The 13906-nt window shown below is 32.3% G+C and overlaps 1 protein-coding gene across 1 annotated transcript; it reads right to left on the minus strand.

Annotated features, from left to right (window-relative positions):
• Positions 1-284: 284 nt before the first annotated feature.
• Positions 285-12317, minus strand: LOC148626719 (sodium/potassium-transporting ATPase subunit beta-like). Its single transcript, XM_088570963.1, has 6 exons — positions 12176-12317; positions 8108-8248; positions 4644-4751; positions 3417-3589; positions 2950-3066; positions 285-2633 (listed from the first exon to the last, which is right to left on the minus strand). The coding sequence occupies exons 1-6, from the start codon at positions 12285-12287 to the stop codon at positions 2358-2360; spliced, it is 927 nt and encodes a 308-aa protein (XP_088427089.1). The 5' UTR covers positions 12288-12317; the 3' UTR covers positions 285-2357.
• Positions 12318-13906: the final 1589 nt, after the last annotated feature.

The following is a 13906-nucleotide window of genomic DNA, read 5'->3' on the forward strand; positions in this document are numbered from 1 at the left end:
GCCCATCACTTAACAGGCATGTGTTGGCTTGTGTTAGCATAGCATTTAGGAAAATGGCCAAGAATACAAAAAGAATATATTTTTTTTATTTTTTGTGTTTTTATTTGTCTAATTAAGTTAACTTCATGTAATAAAAAAAGTGATTTGAACATACCACATATCGACAAAAAATAACAACAGAAGCATTCATAGGAGCTGTTGTGTAAAAACACCTGAGAATGTGTCAAATTTGGTTTCTGACAGAACTTACTTAAATGGTTGATTTTTTATGGTTGGAATTGTCAAATTTTTCGAACTTGCCGAAATCGGAACCAATGCTTACAATGACAATTTAACTTGCAGCCAAATACATGAGTATGTGCTCTTATGTTACCATACAAAAGCAGATTAACTCCGATTAAAAACTGTGTGGACGTATGACTGAGTGAAAACACATTTTTGTTTATAAAATGAGATGAGTTTGTTTTCTATTGCACTCAAGCCCTATAAGCAAATTATGAAATTGAGTCTCTATTCTGGTCAAAAGTGGATCAACATGGAAATAGTGTACAAGATACATTACCACACTCATTCCCACTCACTTCCTTTCATTCTTTTTTTTTTTGGAACAACATTCAAATAAGTTGGATTGTAATGAGTATGGATTTGATAAGGAACCAGTGCTTTATAAGATGTTATCGTTTTTATGAAGTTGATGGAATTTCTTCAATTTTCATTATTATTCATCATACACACTACAATAGTACCTATCTGAATGATATGATTTTTCACATTTTTATATTTTTTTTTATTTTTTTTTTGTCTGGGTACTTCATTGACTGTTTAGTTTCTTAACTCAATCTCACTCACAAAAATGCATCTTATGCAAAATTTCATGACAAATAGAAGAACTCTTATTAATCAAAATTTACTTAAAGGACCAGGTTTTGATAAGACAAGACTATACACCAATCACATGGAAATCTGAAATCTTTAGGAAGCTGACTATAAAAATCTACAAGCAAGAAGCTTCAAGAGTCAGTAGTTTTGTTTCGGACAAATAGGTCAAAAACAAATCAATGAATTTGAAAACCCCCTATTCTTATGTACATGCTAACTATTTACACAGATAAAACCTACTTAAAAACAAAACAAAATGAGAGAAAAAAAAATATAATCATTTAAAAACACATTCAACAAGGATATAAAATATCATTTTCACTAAAAATAATTAATTCGCAAACTTTATTTTCCAAAAGCTCAATTCTCATGCACAAATTGCTCAATTTAGGTGCGATTTATTTGTTTGTTTCAATAATTCAAAAGTATATATAAAAAAAATATTTCACACGATCTTTGACAATGCACAGACATATGGCTTTAGCCTCACATGAAGTAAGATCAAAAGTATAATATAAACAAATCTGTTTGAGGTTTAATGGATGATTACCTAGCTAACTCTGGCATTATATCAATGAAATGAGATTCCCATTCAATTACATTTAATACTAGTGTGTTGAGTATTAAATACTGTGCGATGCTTAGCAAGTGGGGATGGAGAAAAAGTGTCGTCAGGGCTTTAAAACATTTTAAGGAATAAGCATTATGCCCACTGAATGAGATTTGAGTCCAGATTCAATCCTCTTCTTCCGTTTCTAATCTAACCACACAATGGAAAAAAATAATCTATTGCATAAAAAAAACATTATTCCACTAGCATGGAATGTATAAGTCATCATACATATACAAGTACATTGTGTCAACACAGCTGAGAATAAAATAACTGGTGAGATTTACCATGTATATAAATAGGATAAAATCAAAAAATGCACAATGGACTTGATACACACAAGTATGGCTCAACAGATACATTAATGTATCAACACATCATAGGTACAAATTTTGTGACAACCATCATAAAAACTGAGAGATATGTAAAAATGCATTAGATTGACATCTTTTTTAAATAGACATTCACAGTGAAATGTAATCCATTGTTGAGGATAATACTGGATGGAACTCAGTCCTTACACCATTTGACATTTCAATGTCATTCAATTATGTATAAAAAGGATTTAAAAAAAAGAAAAATGTAGGGAGATTAACTACTCCCCAGCTTTTCCACATCTGCACATTTCAACCTTTTTCTACACTAGTATTTTTTTAAAGAATACTTATTCTAAAATACTTCTTACTTTTCAATAACAAAAAAAATGATAAAAAGTTACATTGGGTATGTAATTTGCATGTAATTTGAATGTAAAATGAAACCTCTGGAACAAGAGCAATCATGAGTTGTTCCCTATTCAACAGGGGGAAAAACTCTCTACCTGAATGTAATAATAAAAAGAAGTTTTAGGCCTAAAGTAAGTAAGTCATTATTTTCCAGCGACATTAGTTTCATTATGTGGGGGGTAGTCTACCATAAGCTCAAAGTGGACAGCTCCATCTAATGCCATTTTGTCATATTTAATATTCTTTGCATAAACTCTACATTCGACCATCAGAAGAGTTTGGACTTTAGGATTTGTAAACTGGACCATCACAACTGGCGATACGTAGTTAGCCTGGTTCATGTATGGAAAGTATTTGTATGGGAATCCACCTTCTGGGAAATATTTCACTGTTCCTAAGTTGTCCCTGTCAGCTGGATTCTACAGAAAGAAGACATCAATGAATTTCACGTTACACAAATATTATTTTTCTCCCAGCTCACTTGGGGGTGGGGAATGTGATAGTGTATAGTAATCCCAATACCAATAACATACTTTTCAAAACTGAACAGTCTAATTGTATCCGTGAACATTGAAAGTCAGATTTTTTGCTATCAATCGACTGTACAAGAAAAGCAAGATAAATTAAGAAATCATAACTCTTATAACAAATATTTGTCTAATTGTCGGGTCACTCCATTATTAATTTGAATTAATTGATAATTTAGTGCTACTGGTAAAAAAAAATCATACATACCTCGCCTTGACATTTAACAGTAACAGAGTAATCTTTGTACAGATCTCTAATTTCTGCTGGGACTGCTTGAGTGTCATTCAGTCTCTCAGAGTATGGTTCTGGCTGCCAGTCATAAACCTAAAGAAAATTGTTAAAATGACTCCTTCATGTTTAAATCTAAGTCAAAAATTATACATAAATAAGGTAAACCATCTCACATGTACATGTAGTACCTTTTACAAATTATACAGCAATACATATGAAATTAAAACCAATTCAACTAAATGTATTTAGACATATTAAAGGTAGGATTTTCATAATCATACAGAATATACAAATAGGATTTTAATATTATTATGCTCTATAATTTTGAATCAACATTACCAGTTATTACTGGCAACTAAAATCCTAGAGGTGAAGTAAAATTAAAAGAAAATAATTGAAAACTTTCCATACAACTACATTTTTTGGCCAAACATAAAACTTACTCTGTTCATTTTGATAAGAACACATGGTTTCCCCTTATCATATCCATATTTGGAGTTGTGAGCACATTCTGTTCCCACCAAAGACAATGGAAACTGGCAAGCCTGATCCCACATGGATTCTGGTCTTGGTGCATTGTCTCCTGGGCAGACAGTTGCAGCTTGGTTTGCATAGGCTAAAAGGTAAAAATTTGTATGTTTTGTAGAAAAAAAAAAAGGATATAAAGATCTTCAGACTCAACTTGAAACAAACACAGTCTCAAGACACTACAATCTCACTTGACAAATCCCCAAATTTAGATGCTTAAATCTTTAGGGAATGCCACTAGTGGATGTTAGAATTCATGTCATTTTTTTATAAATGAAAAAATGAAAGCACCAAAACCTAAATTGCCTTTAGAAAAATGTGAATATTAATATATTTCAATCATTTCTGCTAAATTTAGGTCATGTTAAAACTGGAGAAGTGCCCTTTTGCACAATAATAAGAAATTGGCATTCATTTTATTAGGTCTCACTAACCACTTCCGGGTCAAATGGCCACCCCCCTATGTAGTACCAAAAACACACTGAACCTAGACATATGCATTGTAAGTGCATTATTTGTGTGTATTATGATTAAAAGTAGTCAAAATAAAGCTGAGAATGTGTACTTAAAAATCATATATGTAATTAACTACAAGTGTATGAATATTGTTTACATGTGTGAGTAATTTGCCTCCATGCTGTCAGTTAGCAGAACAGGTAAAAATGTGGATTTTCAGTATTATTTATTCAAGTAAATTTTGTGAAGAATTTCTAAAATGATCGTACCATTAGCATAATGATTTTGGAAGCCTTACTTTCCAAGCTTCGCAACGGTATGCAACTTTAAGATATCATTTGTCCTGAGAATTCACTGTGAGACTTTGAAAATTACTTTTTTAACATGTAAAGTAATGGAAACGTTAGAAGTGGTTAGTGAGACCTTAGTATTTTTCAGAATAACTGTTTTTCACAGCCCCATATTCCTACAAGATAGAGGCCACAACATCCAAAACAGTAAAAACAAGAAACATCCATATGATAAGTATGTCATACAAATAGTTAAAACCAATAGAAAATCCCATTCAGATCAGAACATCGGAATACCAATAGTTATGAAACTTAATTATGTTTTAAAGGAAAAGTCCTTATAAATAAATATAAACCTGGTGCACCAATGCATGGTACATGTAGTTCTAAACTTACGTTCCAAGAACGAATCCAAATGATCAACAAATGACTGGTAGGATTTTTCAGATGTGTCAAATCTGATCACTGTCGTTGTTAGTTTAGGCATTGGTCTGAATCCCAAAGCTGCAAACAGAACAAAAACAAATATTACATTTACAGTACTGGTAAAAACTATTCTTTTTTTTTTAGTTGTCCTTACAAAGAGCATAACATTCAGAATTGTTAATTAATAAACAAGCAACAATTCATCACATTTTATTGTACAACATACAATTTGAATTTTCATTAATTAGAATTGTTGTGAACTTTGATTTTGCTAAGTGCAACATCTCACTTCAAGAAATGTACTTGTCTTCGCAACATAAACTAGATTATGATCTTACAGTATATTTATAAATAAACCAAATACTATTAATAAGCTAACAAATTTTATCTACATGTACAAGTCTTCAGTCTTTCTAGTAATTCATTTTATCCATGGGCCCAAACCATATTTTTGAGAACCTCTGATAGATAATTAAGGCCTCTAAGTTAAGTTTTTTTTCAAATTTTTCACATTTATACCAGCATCAGTTTATCATGAAGACAAAGTCTGATACATTCAAGTCCAGCACTAAATAGTTCTAGTTCTCTGAACAATATGCAATACTGATGTTATAATAATTTCTGACTTACTAATTGTATTTTTGTATTTAATTCAACTTAGGCCGACATTTTTTTATAATCTGTTTTACGGCACTGCCAAAAATAAAATAAAAATAAAAGTATGTGAATGTTTTATTTTTGTAAATTCCGCCAACTCCTGGAATATTTGAGAGAAAATCCCATGCTAAAAATAAAAGAAAATAGATCGTAAGTTTTCAATGGACGAGTAAAAAATAAGCCACCAATTAGCGATCGTTTTAATTTAATAAGCTATCGGAAGCTCTCGGAATTTATTATTAGTTAATGAAAAACACTGAAGGTCAATGGCCAACCACAACAACAATGCGTGCAAGGGTCGGCCTCTGATTATTTCAAACTTGTTATTATTGGGGAATACAGAAAGGTGAATCTTCCTCTAACCGTCAACGAAATAATTGATGCAATTGTCGATGAGAAAGCTGCAGTTGTCATAACAAAGGCGTCCTGCCATGGTCCCACGAACATTTTTATTATGCAAACTGCTTCACAAGGATTAATATATTTAACTCCATGATTATGAAATAAATGCTTATTAACCAAACAACATTCTCGTACACTGCCCTACACACCAGCGGGCAATGTTACCTTAAAAGTTTTGTCTAAATCTCAACATATTTTGAAATACAGTAAAAACGCTCTGCACAAATTATTTACATTTTTCAAAGCAAGAGTTCAACATCCCACCTCTGCAATTGATACTGATGTAACCAACTACTTCAATACCAATTGCACATTCAAAATAATCATCTTATCTAGAAAAGCTCCTATCTAACTACCAAGAGATAAGATTATCCTCTATGGATAAATTAATGGAATCACATTTATATACTGTACTATGTAAACATCTTGCCTTTAATGACCATTTTATATGGCTTGGACAGCTGATGATTACTGGTCATTATAAAATGTACATGTCATTATTATAAACAACACAGACCTTTTCTAAATTTAACTATCAAATTACATAAACCAAAGATTGATGGACAACACTGCACATCTCAGCTGCAGCTTTTTATCAAGAACATTTCATCTACCAATAAAACCATTATCAAAACACATTATATCAATAAGATCCAGTCATACCTAGGATATACATGTAATACAAATGTGATTCTCCCAACTAATAACCATAACTGATTAGTCACAATAAGATCAAATGTGGCGTGGGTTCTGATGTATTTACCTAGGCAAAAAAATATATTGTCAGAAGGGTTGAATGTTTACAAATGACTTGAAATACACATTCAAAACATTTTGGAAATGTAGCCAAAAACTTGGAAAGGGGTACAAATGCATCTAATCATTGAAATATATTTAATACATCTTCTTTTCAAAAGTAAAAATTTGTGTGTATTCTCTGTTTCATTGTGAAAACAGTTTCAATCAGTCTTAATAATTAAAGAAGTGAAATGTAGATCAAAATTGGGTATCAAAAGCTTTTACTTTTCGCACATTTAGAATATAGCAAAAAAAATTTTTTTTTAAATTAAAACCAATTACTTTTATTTATATTTTTTCCATTGACTCGCCAAGATTTTGACTTTTATTTTTATTTGTTCCCCTTGACCCAATTTAAAAAAAACATCCTGTAAAACAGATTACAAAAAAAAGTTGGCTTTATGTAAAATCTACATTTGACAAGTCAGCATACATGCAGACTCCATACAAATTGTTCCATCCTGAGTACATGAAAGTCAAAACCACCAGACTTCAAACAATTACTCACACCAGATATATTGTAATCAGTCTTGTGCTTTATCAGTTATCCATATTAGGCCCAAAAAATGTCTGTTTCAGGGATTACCTTGGGTTGGGCCCTTTCAATTTTCTTGGAAAATGTGATAAGATAGAATTGATCTGTTAATCTTATTGGCTGGGCCCCTAAATAAAGAACCAAAATTAAATGCTTATTTGTCCACAATAACAGTATTAAAAGAGATTTCTGACCCATTAATTTGCTTCAAGGACCCATCATTTCTTATCACAACTCATACCTTTTGCCAGAGCTTACCAAAACTACGCAGACTTTTTGTATCGCGCTAGAACTCTAACAAATAGGCTTCTGGAACAGGGTTATGTTGCTACAAGCTTGAAGTCATCACTACAGAAGTTTTATGGTCGTCATCATGAACTCGTGGATCGTTATAGTGTATTCATCAGCACCATGAAAACTGATTTATTCAACGGGTCATAGTTTTCCTTTTCTCGTTTGTCTACCCCGGACTTGACTTTTTATGAGCAACTCGGCGGGTGTTTCTAGAAAAGCAGAGGACGCTTACCCTACTGGTGCACCTGGTACATGCTCCCAGTTTTTAGTGGAGTCAGAGTTGCTCATTTACTTTTGTTACTTTGTATGTATGATTTTAGTTACTTTATGTTCTTTGTTGTGTATGTCTGTTTTCCATGTCTGGTCTTTGTCCCTGGATTACATTCTTTTGATTACCGCTATAACCTTGGTTCCCTTGATTACTCTTTCAAACGACCCATTAAGATCATGAATTTTTCCATGAACTACTACATGTATATAAAATGGGCCCTAGGTCATCATTTCGGCCCACAATTATTTAAAGCCAGGAAAACCCCTGTGATTCCTGCTAACCTACCTAACCCATTTTTTGTGCCTACCCTGAACATTTCATGGCCATTGTTGCTCAATCACTAGTAAAGTTTAGATTGTTTCCCCTTGAACTCAATATTGCTTTTGAAAAAACAAAATTATTTCCCTACTTACTTGCCCTATTTATTTCTACTGGTGGCAGGAAACAAGACTTATTATTTTTCTTGGCCTTACTTACCAGGGTTGGCTTTCAGAAGGCTATCAGCTCCATAGAGGTTGGGAACTTTATCGTCAACCAGTTGGTAAAAGATGGCAAGCGCAGCAGCAAAGAAACCAGCAAGGCATGCATAGTAGATCATGTAAAACAGACCAATTTCACCTGAAAAGGAACAGACTTGTACAAACATCACTAATACATGAATTTTACAGGCTTTACTTCAAGGAAAGCCATAAAACAGATGTTAATGTGTTATTGCAAATGATTTTCCTTCAAATACTGTGCATTATGTATCACTTGCATTAATACATTTCTTATATCCTGTTTCAAAAGCTTATTCATGATTCGTTTTTTTTCTAACTTTTCCCCTTTACATTGTAAAAACTGTAGCCAATCAGCGTAGGGATGTCATAAAAAATATGTAATAAAAATCAGGAAAAATAGCTAGTTATATTTACTAGTAGGGACAAGAAAAAAGCACCATCCAAAGCAAAATCTTGAAGCACATGTATTAGTTTCTAGCTAAATACTAATATCTGTCCATAATATACATGTACAAAGTGTGCTTCAGTTAGGTCTACAATTTCCCCTATGTCAAATAAATGTGACTTTGTTTTAAATCAGTGCTCTATTTACATAGCCAGTAAATAATAATCCAATTTGTGACATCTGTAATTATTTAATTACATGGCACTGGAGTTATAATATTTACTTCTTACTGAAGAAGGTTCAATAAAGCATTTGTTTTGCACATGTAAAAAAATATGTTTATATTGGTTTTCTACTAGATTGAATATAATTATAGGTCTTTTTACAGCATTTATGCCTTTGGTGATATTTTACATGTAAAATACTCAAGTGTTTTTGAGATTCATATTAGTTTAATCATTTTTTTTTTCGTTGCATGTTGCAACAAGTTCACTTTATTCTGCCTAGAATAAGTTTAACCATTTAATTCAATACTATGGACACTGATGACTAAAGTTATCGAAGTTGTTTAGATCAATATTTCTATGTGCTTATCAGGCAGCACCATTGATTTTCATTCTAATCTAAAGTATACATGCTATTCATTTGGCTAGGTCAACCCTAGCACTTCAAAATTAATAATGTAGGGGGTCTGAAGTCCAGTTTAATAAGGGCATTTTTTTAGAACCCCCATAAGGAAGTCCCTCACTACAAAATGCTTAAAAGACATGGATTAAGAATTTCTACTAAGAGACAAGAAAAACTGGTTAGAGAAATGCTGTACCAAGTTACTTATTTATACTTGTAAATATAAACTTGTCATGTATTTTAGATGATGAAAATTGACTCCAATCATATCTGTTTTTTTCACTTTCATTGTGAATTGTTACAATTCATTCCATTGATATTTTATGTAGCCATATATGCTAGTCTACAATAGTAGAAAATGGGATAGGAAAATATAAAACATCAAAGAGACAAGTCAACTCACTGACGTTTGTATTTTGCATTTGTTTTCAGTTAACTTTAAACCTTATTTTAACTTTGCATTTGTTTTCACAGTTAACTTTAAACCTTATTTTAACTTTGCATTTGTTTTCGCAGTTAACTTTAAACCTTATTTTAACTTTGCATGTATATAGATAACAAATATTACATACACTGTATTTTATTTACATTTTAGGTAAAGCTTTTCCAAATTACAATCCTTCTTGTTCTTTTTGGTTTATTACAACCAAATTTGACCAAGCATTAAAATAAACATCTTGAAAACGCTGACATGATTAATGACTAATGTTCTCTTACACAAACACGGATGTCACTTGAGTTAATTCATATACAATGCAACCATTTTAAATGTACATGTACTAGTATGACATATGGTCTTTGATCCTAATAAATGCAAGATTCATAGAAAATTTTATCAATCATGCCTAAAATAAAGTACAGGTACATTTGTACAAATCCAAAGAGTACAAGGGAAACCTGCATGATTTTAAAATGCAACAGAACAAAACTATTCTAACATGGGATTAGCTGAATTCAAACACAATATATTTTGTTACTTAGTCAAATAAAATATAAAAAAAAATATTCTTTCTCTATAGAAAATTATATTTGTTGGCAAAAATCTGACTTGATTGAACACTACTTTTTTAAGATTGATATTCAGCCCATCTGATGGACAGTTAACAGGGAATGTCATGTTACCTTGTTAATTCACATGTCCTCAGTTGACAATTAACATAAATAAATATGTCAGTCTAAATTGAATTCTTATCAATTTTTCACTATTTGGAAAATGACAATAAATTTTAAAATTCAGTACTAAATTCAATGTTTTCTAACTTAAAAACGGAAATTATGAAATAATATATTATAAATGTAATTTTAACCCCTTGAGGTATACTGCACTAAGACTTAAAATATTCTGAGTGATAATTTCTTTAACCAACCCAACAGGTACAACAATAAAAACAGCACATAACAATGCCAAGTTATGGCCTATGACCAAATTAGAGTCACAATGACATAAATACTGTGTAACATTACATCATTAAATGATAATGAATTACTTTAGCCAAGCCAACAGTTACATAAAAATGCCCTGGAGTTCACACTTCAAACAACAATTAATCTTTAGTGACAACAGTGGATTTTCCTATCTCTATAAAAAAGATAAAAGCATACTTTATAATTGTTTTGACAGTTATATCACCTATCATTTCTTGTGTTTATTTCTACTCAATTTATAAGAATGACAAAAAAAATTTAAAACACATTTTAAGGAAAATTGACCTAATTTAACATGCATAAAAGAAATTAAGTCCAATGACAGAAATAAGATAATATATTGTTCACACATCTAATCAAAATGGTCAACATCATTTTTTCTGCCTATAGCAACTTATTATTTTCATACTTGATAGGATATTTAAATAAATAGAAACTCGCTACTATTGCTTCAAAATGCAACTGTCAATTCCCCTTAAAAACTAGTTAATGGTAGTGAAAAGGTTGTCTCCAAAGTTATTAAGGCAGAAGCCAAAGGCTGCGATGGAAATAAATGTGTTAGTAAATTTTAGTATATTACTGCTGCAGCAATTTCTCTAATTTGTACATCTATTTCAAAAGACTATAGGCCGCTATATTTATGCAAATGGCTTAACCTAGGGAGGGAAACAAGTTCACAATTTTAAAGAAATTTGGAACAAGACAACTCACATTATATGATTAGCCATCTTACACCAACAGCTGGCCTTGTCAGAGGTTGAGGTTACATTCAGACATGAAGGGCCAAAACTGTTCAGCATTCTTAAACTCATTAAATGACCCAAATTAGTTTTGCTTGAACTAAAATCTTTTACTGGTGGATCACAATGTCACCAATACAACATATTGATACTTAGGTACTATACTATGTATTCACACAATTTAAATGACATTTAGATCTTATCTAAAGAAAAAATATATACTCTGAAATGTTTGTGCAAGCCTATTGATTAAAAGCAAACACAGTCTTGTATGTAATGTATGTAAATCATTGATGGGACAAGTTATCCATGCTTATGCTGAGTGACTTGACTTTTATTATGAATGACATACATTTACAATTCACTTGTACACCTTCACTTTGACCTTTTGTGGTTTAATACAGGTACAATAAAGCTTACTTCAAGGTGACCTGTTTCAAGATGGTTATATTTCAAGTTTATACCTTCATAAGGTGATTGTATCCTCTCGTGGGGTCAGTGAACTGCCAATAGCAATTAAAAGATTGTATAAGGTTATATTCTTTTAAGTTCTTAAACAAATGGTATGTTATAATTTGCAATACCTTTCTGAAAAGCCAACAGTAGTTACCCCCGAACGTACCTCAAAACAAGGACGATTCTATAGAGGTCGTGTTGGAAAGTTTTCGTGAAATATTAACTATAACATACAGTAAGGAATGCATAGGAAGATTTCTTGACAGTACGAGTTAAATAACCGCAAATATTCATATTCGGGACAGCTGCCAATGCTAAAAAAATGTCCTAACATCCAACCGGCATTTGCCATGCATAAATCCCGGTGGGTGCCAAGAGGTTTTTGTCGAAAATAATTATAATGACAACTCACCCCAACTTTTAGCTCCACGACCAAGGACCGTTCCTTCATCGCTATTGTATATGAAGTTCCCAATGGACCTAGCTTTATCTCCAATAGTTTCTTTTTGGCCCCTGTCCGCCATTGGTCTGGTGTCCTTGCTGCTCAAGATGCCGAAAGAATACTAGTGAGAACCCGGATGTAGCATTTGTAACATTGGTCACGTGGCTTTTGACGTACAAATGGGATTGCGAAATAACGTGCGTTACAAATAGGGGGAATTTTGAAATCAGCTTTAAAAAAATAAAAAAAAGTATGATTTCGAAAGATAGGTGATTTTTTTTTATTTCGAACACGCTTGATGTTTTTTTTGGCTTGTAAATAAAGGGAGTAAAATAACGAAATTTACCTATAACCATATAGACTTTATTATGTACAGGTAAACTTGACACATATGTTCTGAATATGAAAAAAGTCCTTGATGAAGGTGAACATTCGCCAGTGCAGATTTTTTTTTCAATTTTGTATCGTTTCTTAATTTATTTACAACAAAGATATTTACAGTAGACTACTATAAATCTTTTTTTTCAGAGGGATTTTTGGGCGTCGTTTGGTTCACATCCAAAGTATCTGCCTCGAATTACAGCAATATCTAAACTTATATCAGATCTTGTCTTTTCTCATTTATACAATTACAGCACAGAATGACAATACTGAACGGTATCAATAAGATTCAAAGAGCTGCAGTGGCGGATCGTTTATTGGAAAATTTATCATTTTTATGTTTAAAATTGACAAAAACTAGCAAATAATGCTCTTGCAACCCCTTTTCTGAGGAACACCGGCTGGTACCCGGGCCCTCCTTAAATTTTCAAATCGTCTGGATCCGCCCCTGACCTATAACATTTTCATAATTAGCATATCCAAAGAGGAAGGTGGATCCAGGCTCGACAGGCCGACCGCGCCCTCCCGTTTTTCAAGGAAAAATGGTTGAATTGAAAGAAAATCACTGACTAGTGACGGTACGTGCCCCCTCTGTGGTCAGTTAGTGCACTCTCACTTTCTTCCGATATCAGTAATAAAATGTCATGGGTTCGAGTGAACAATGATTTATACACTGTTTGTATTTTCCCCGCTTATTCAAAGTTTGCAGAATAAAAACTTTTATTTAACAAATATAAGATAAAAAAGAAATGTATAAAACAGGGACTTTTTATACTAAAGTACTTTTTTAAAAGTCAGTGGTAAAAATAACAACGTTAATACCAGTTGTGATTATCTTTCGAACCTGACCTTTAAATCTTCTTCTTTCTATATAATCCGACTTTTCTTCAACTTTCACACATTCTTTATGACGATGCCCATGTGCACATCTGAAGTATTTTGATTTCCCATCTGAATGACTTTTTGGTTTCCTAACGGAAAACATGGACCATGTCATCAGGCGAACAGCCCGGGCGAGGGAGGGGTCATATAATCCGCAACTCCTCTTAATCAGCTGAATGGAATTAAATGAAATTTTCACACATTCTTTATGCCATGATGCCATTGTGCACCCCAACTTTGTTTTTTTTTCTCATCAGAATGACTTTTGACTTTTCACTATATATGGCTTCTACTAGGGATGGCAGCGGTGGTATCACCGAGTTGCCTTTGCTCACAGTTTTGCTATAGGTTGAATGAAAATGCCTAGAGATTCGGGCTATATTGTATCTTAAAATAAACTTTTTGCACACATTGAAATCATTCACATGATTATGCTGG

The sequence above is a fragment of the Perna viridis genome, chromosome 2 (genome assembly GCF_037379345.1).
Source record: "Perna viridis isolate PV_CMFRI_1.1 ecotype Kerala chromosome 2, ASM3737934v1, whole genome shotgun sequence".
Classification (NCBI taxonomy): domain Eukaryota; kingdom Metazoa; phylum Mollusca; class Bivalvia; order Mytilida; family Mytilidae; genus Perna; species Perna viridis.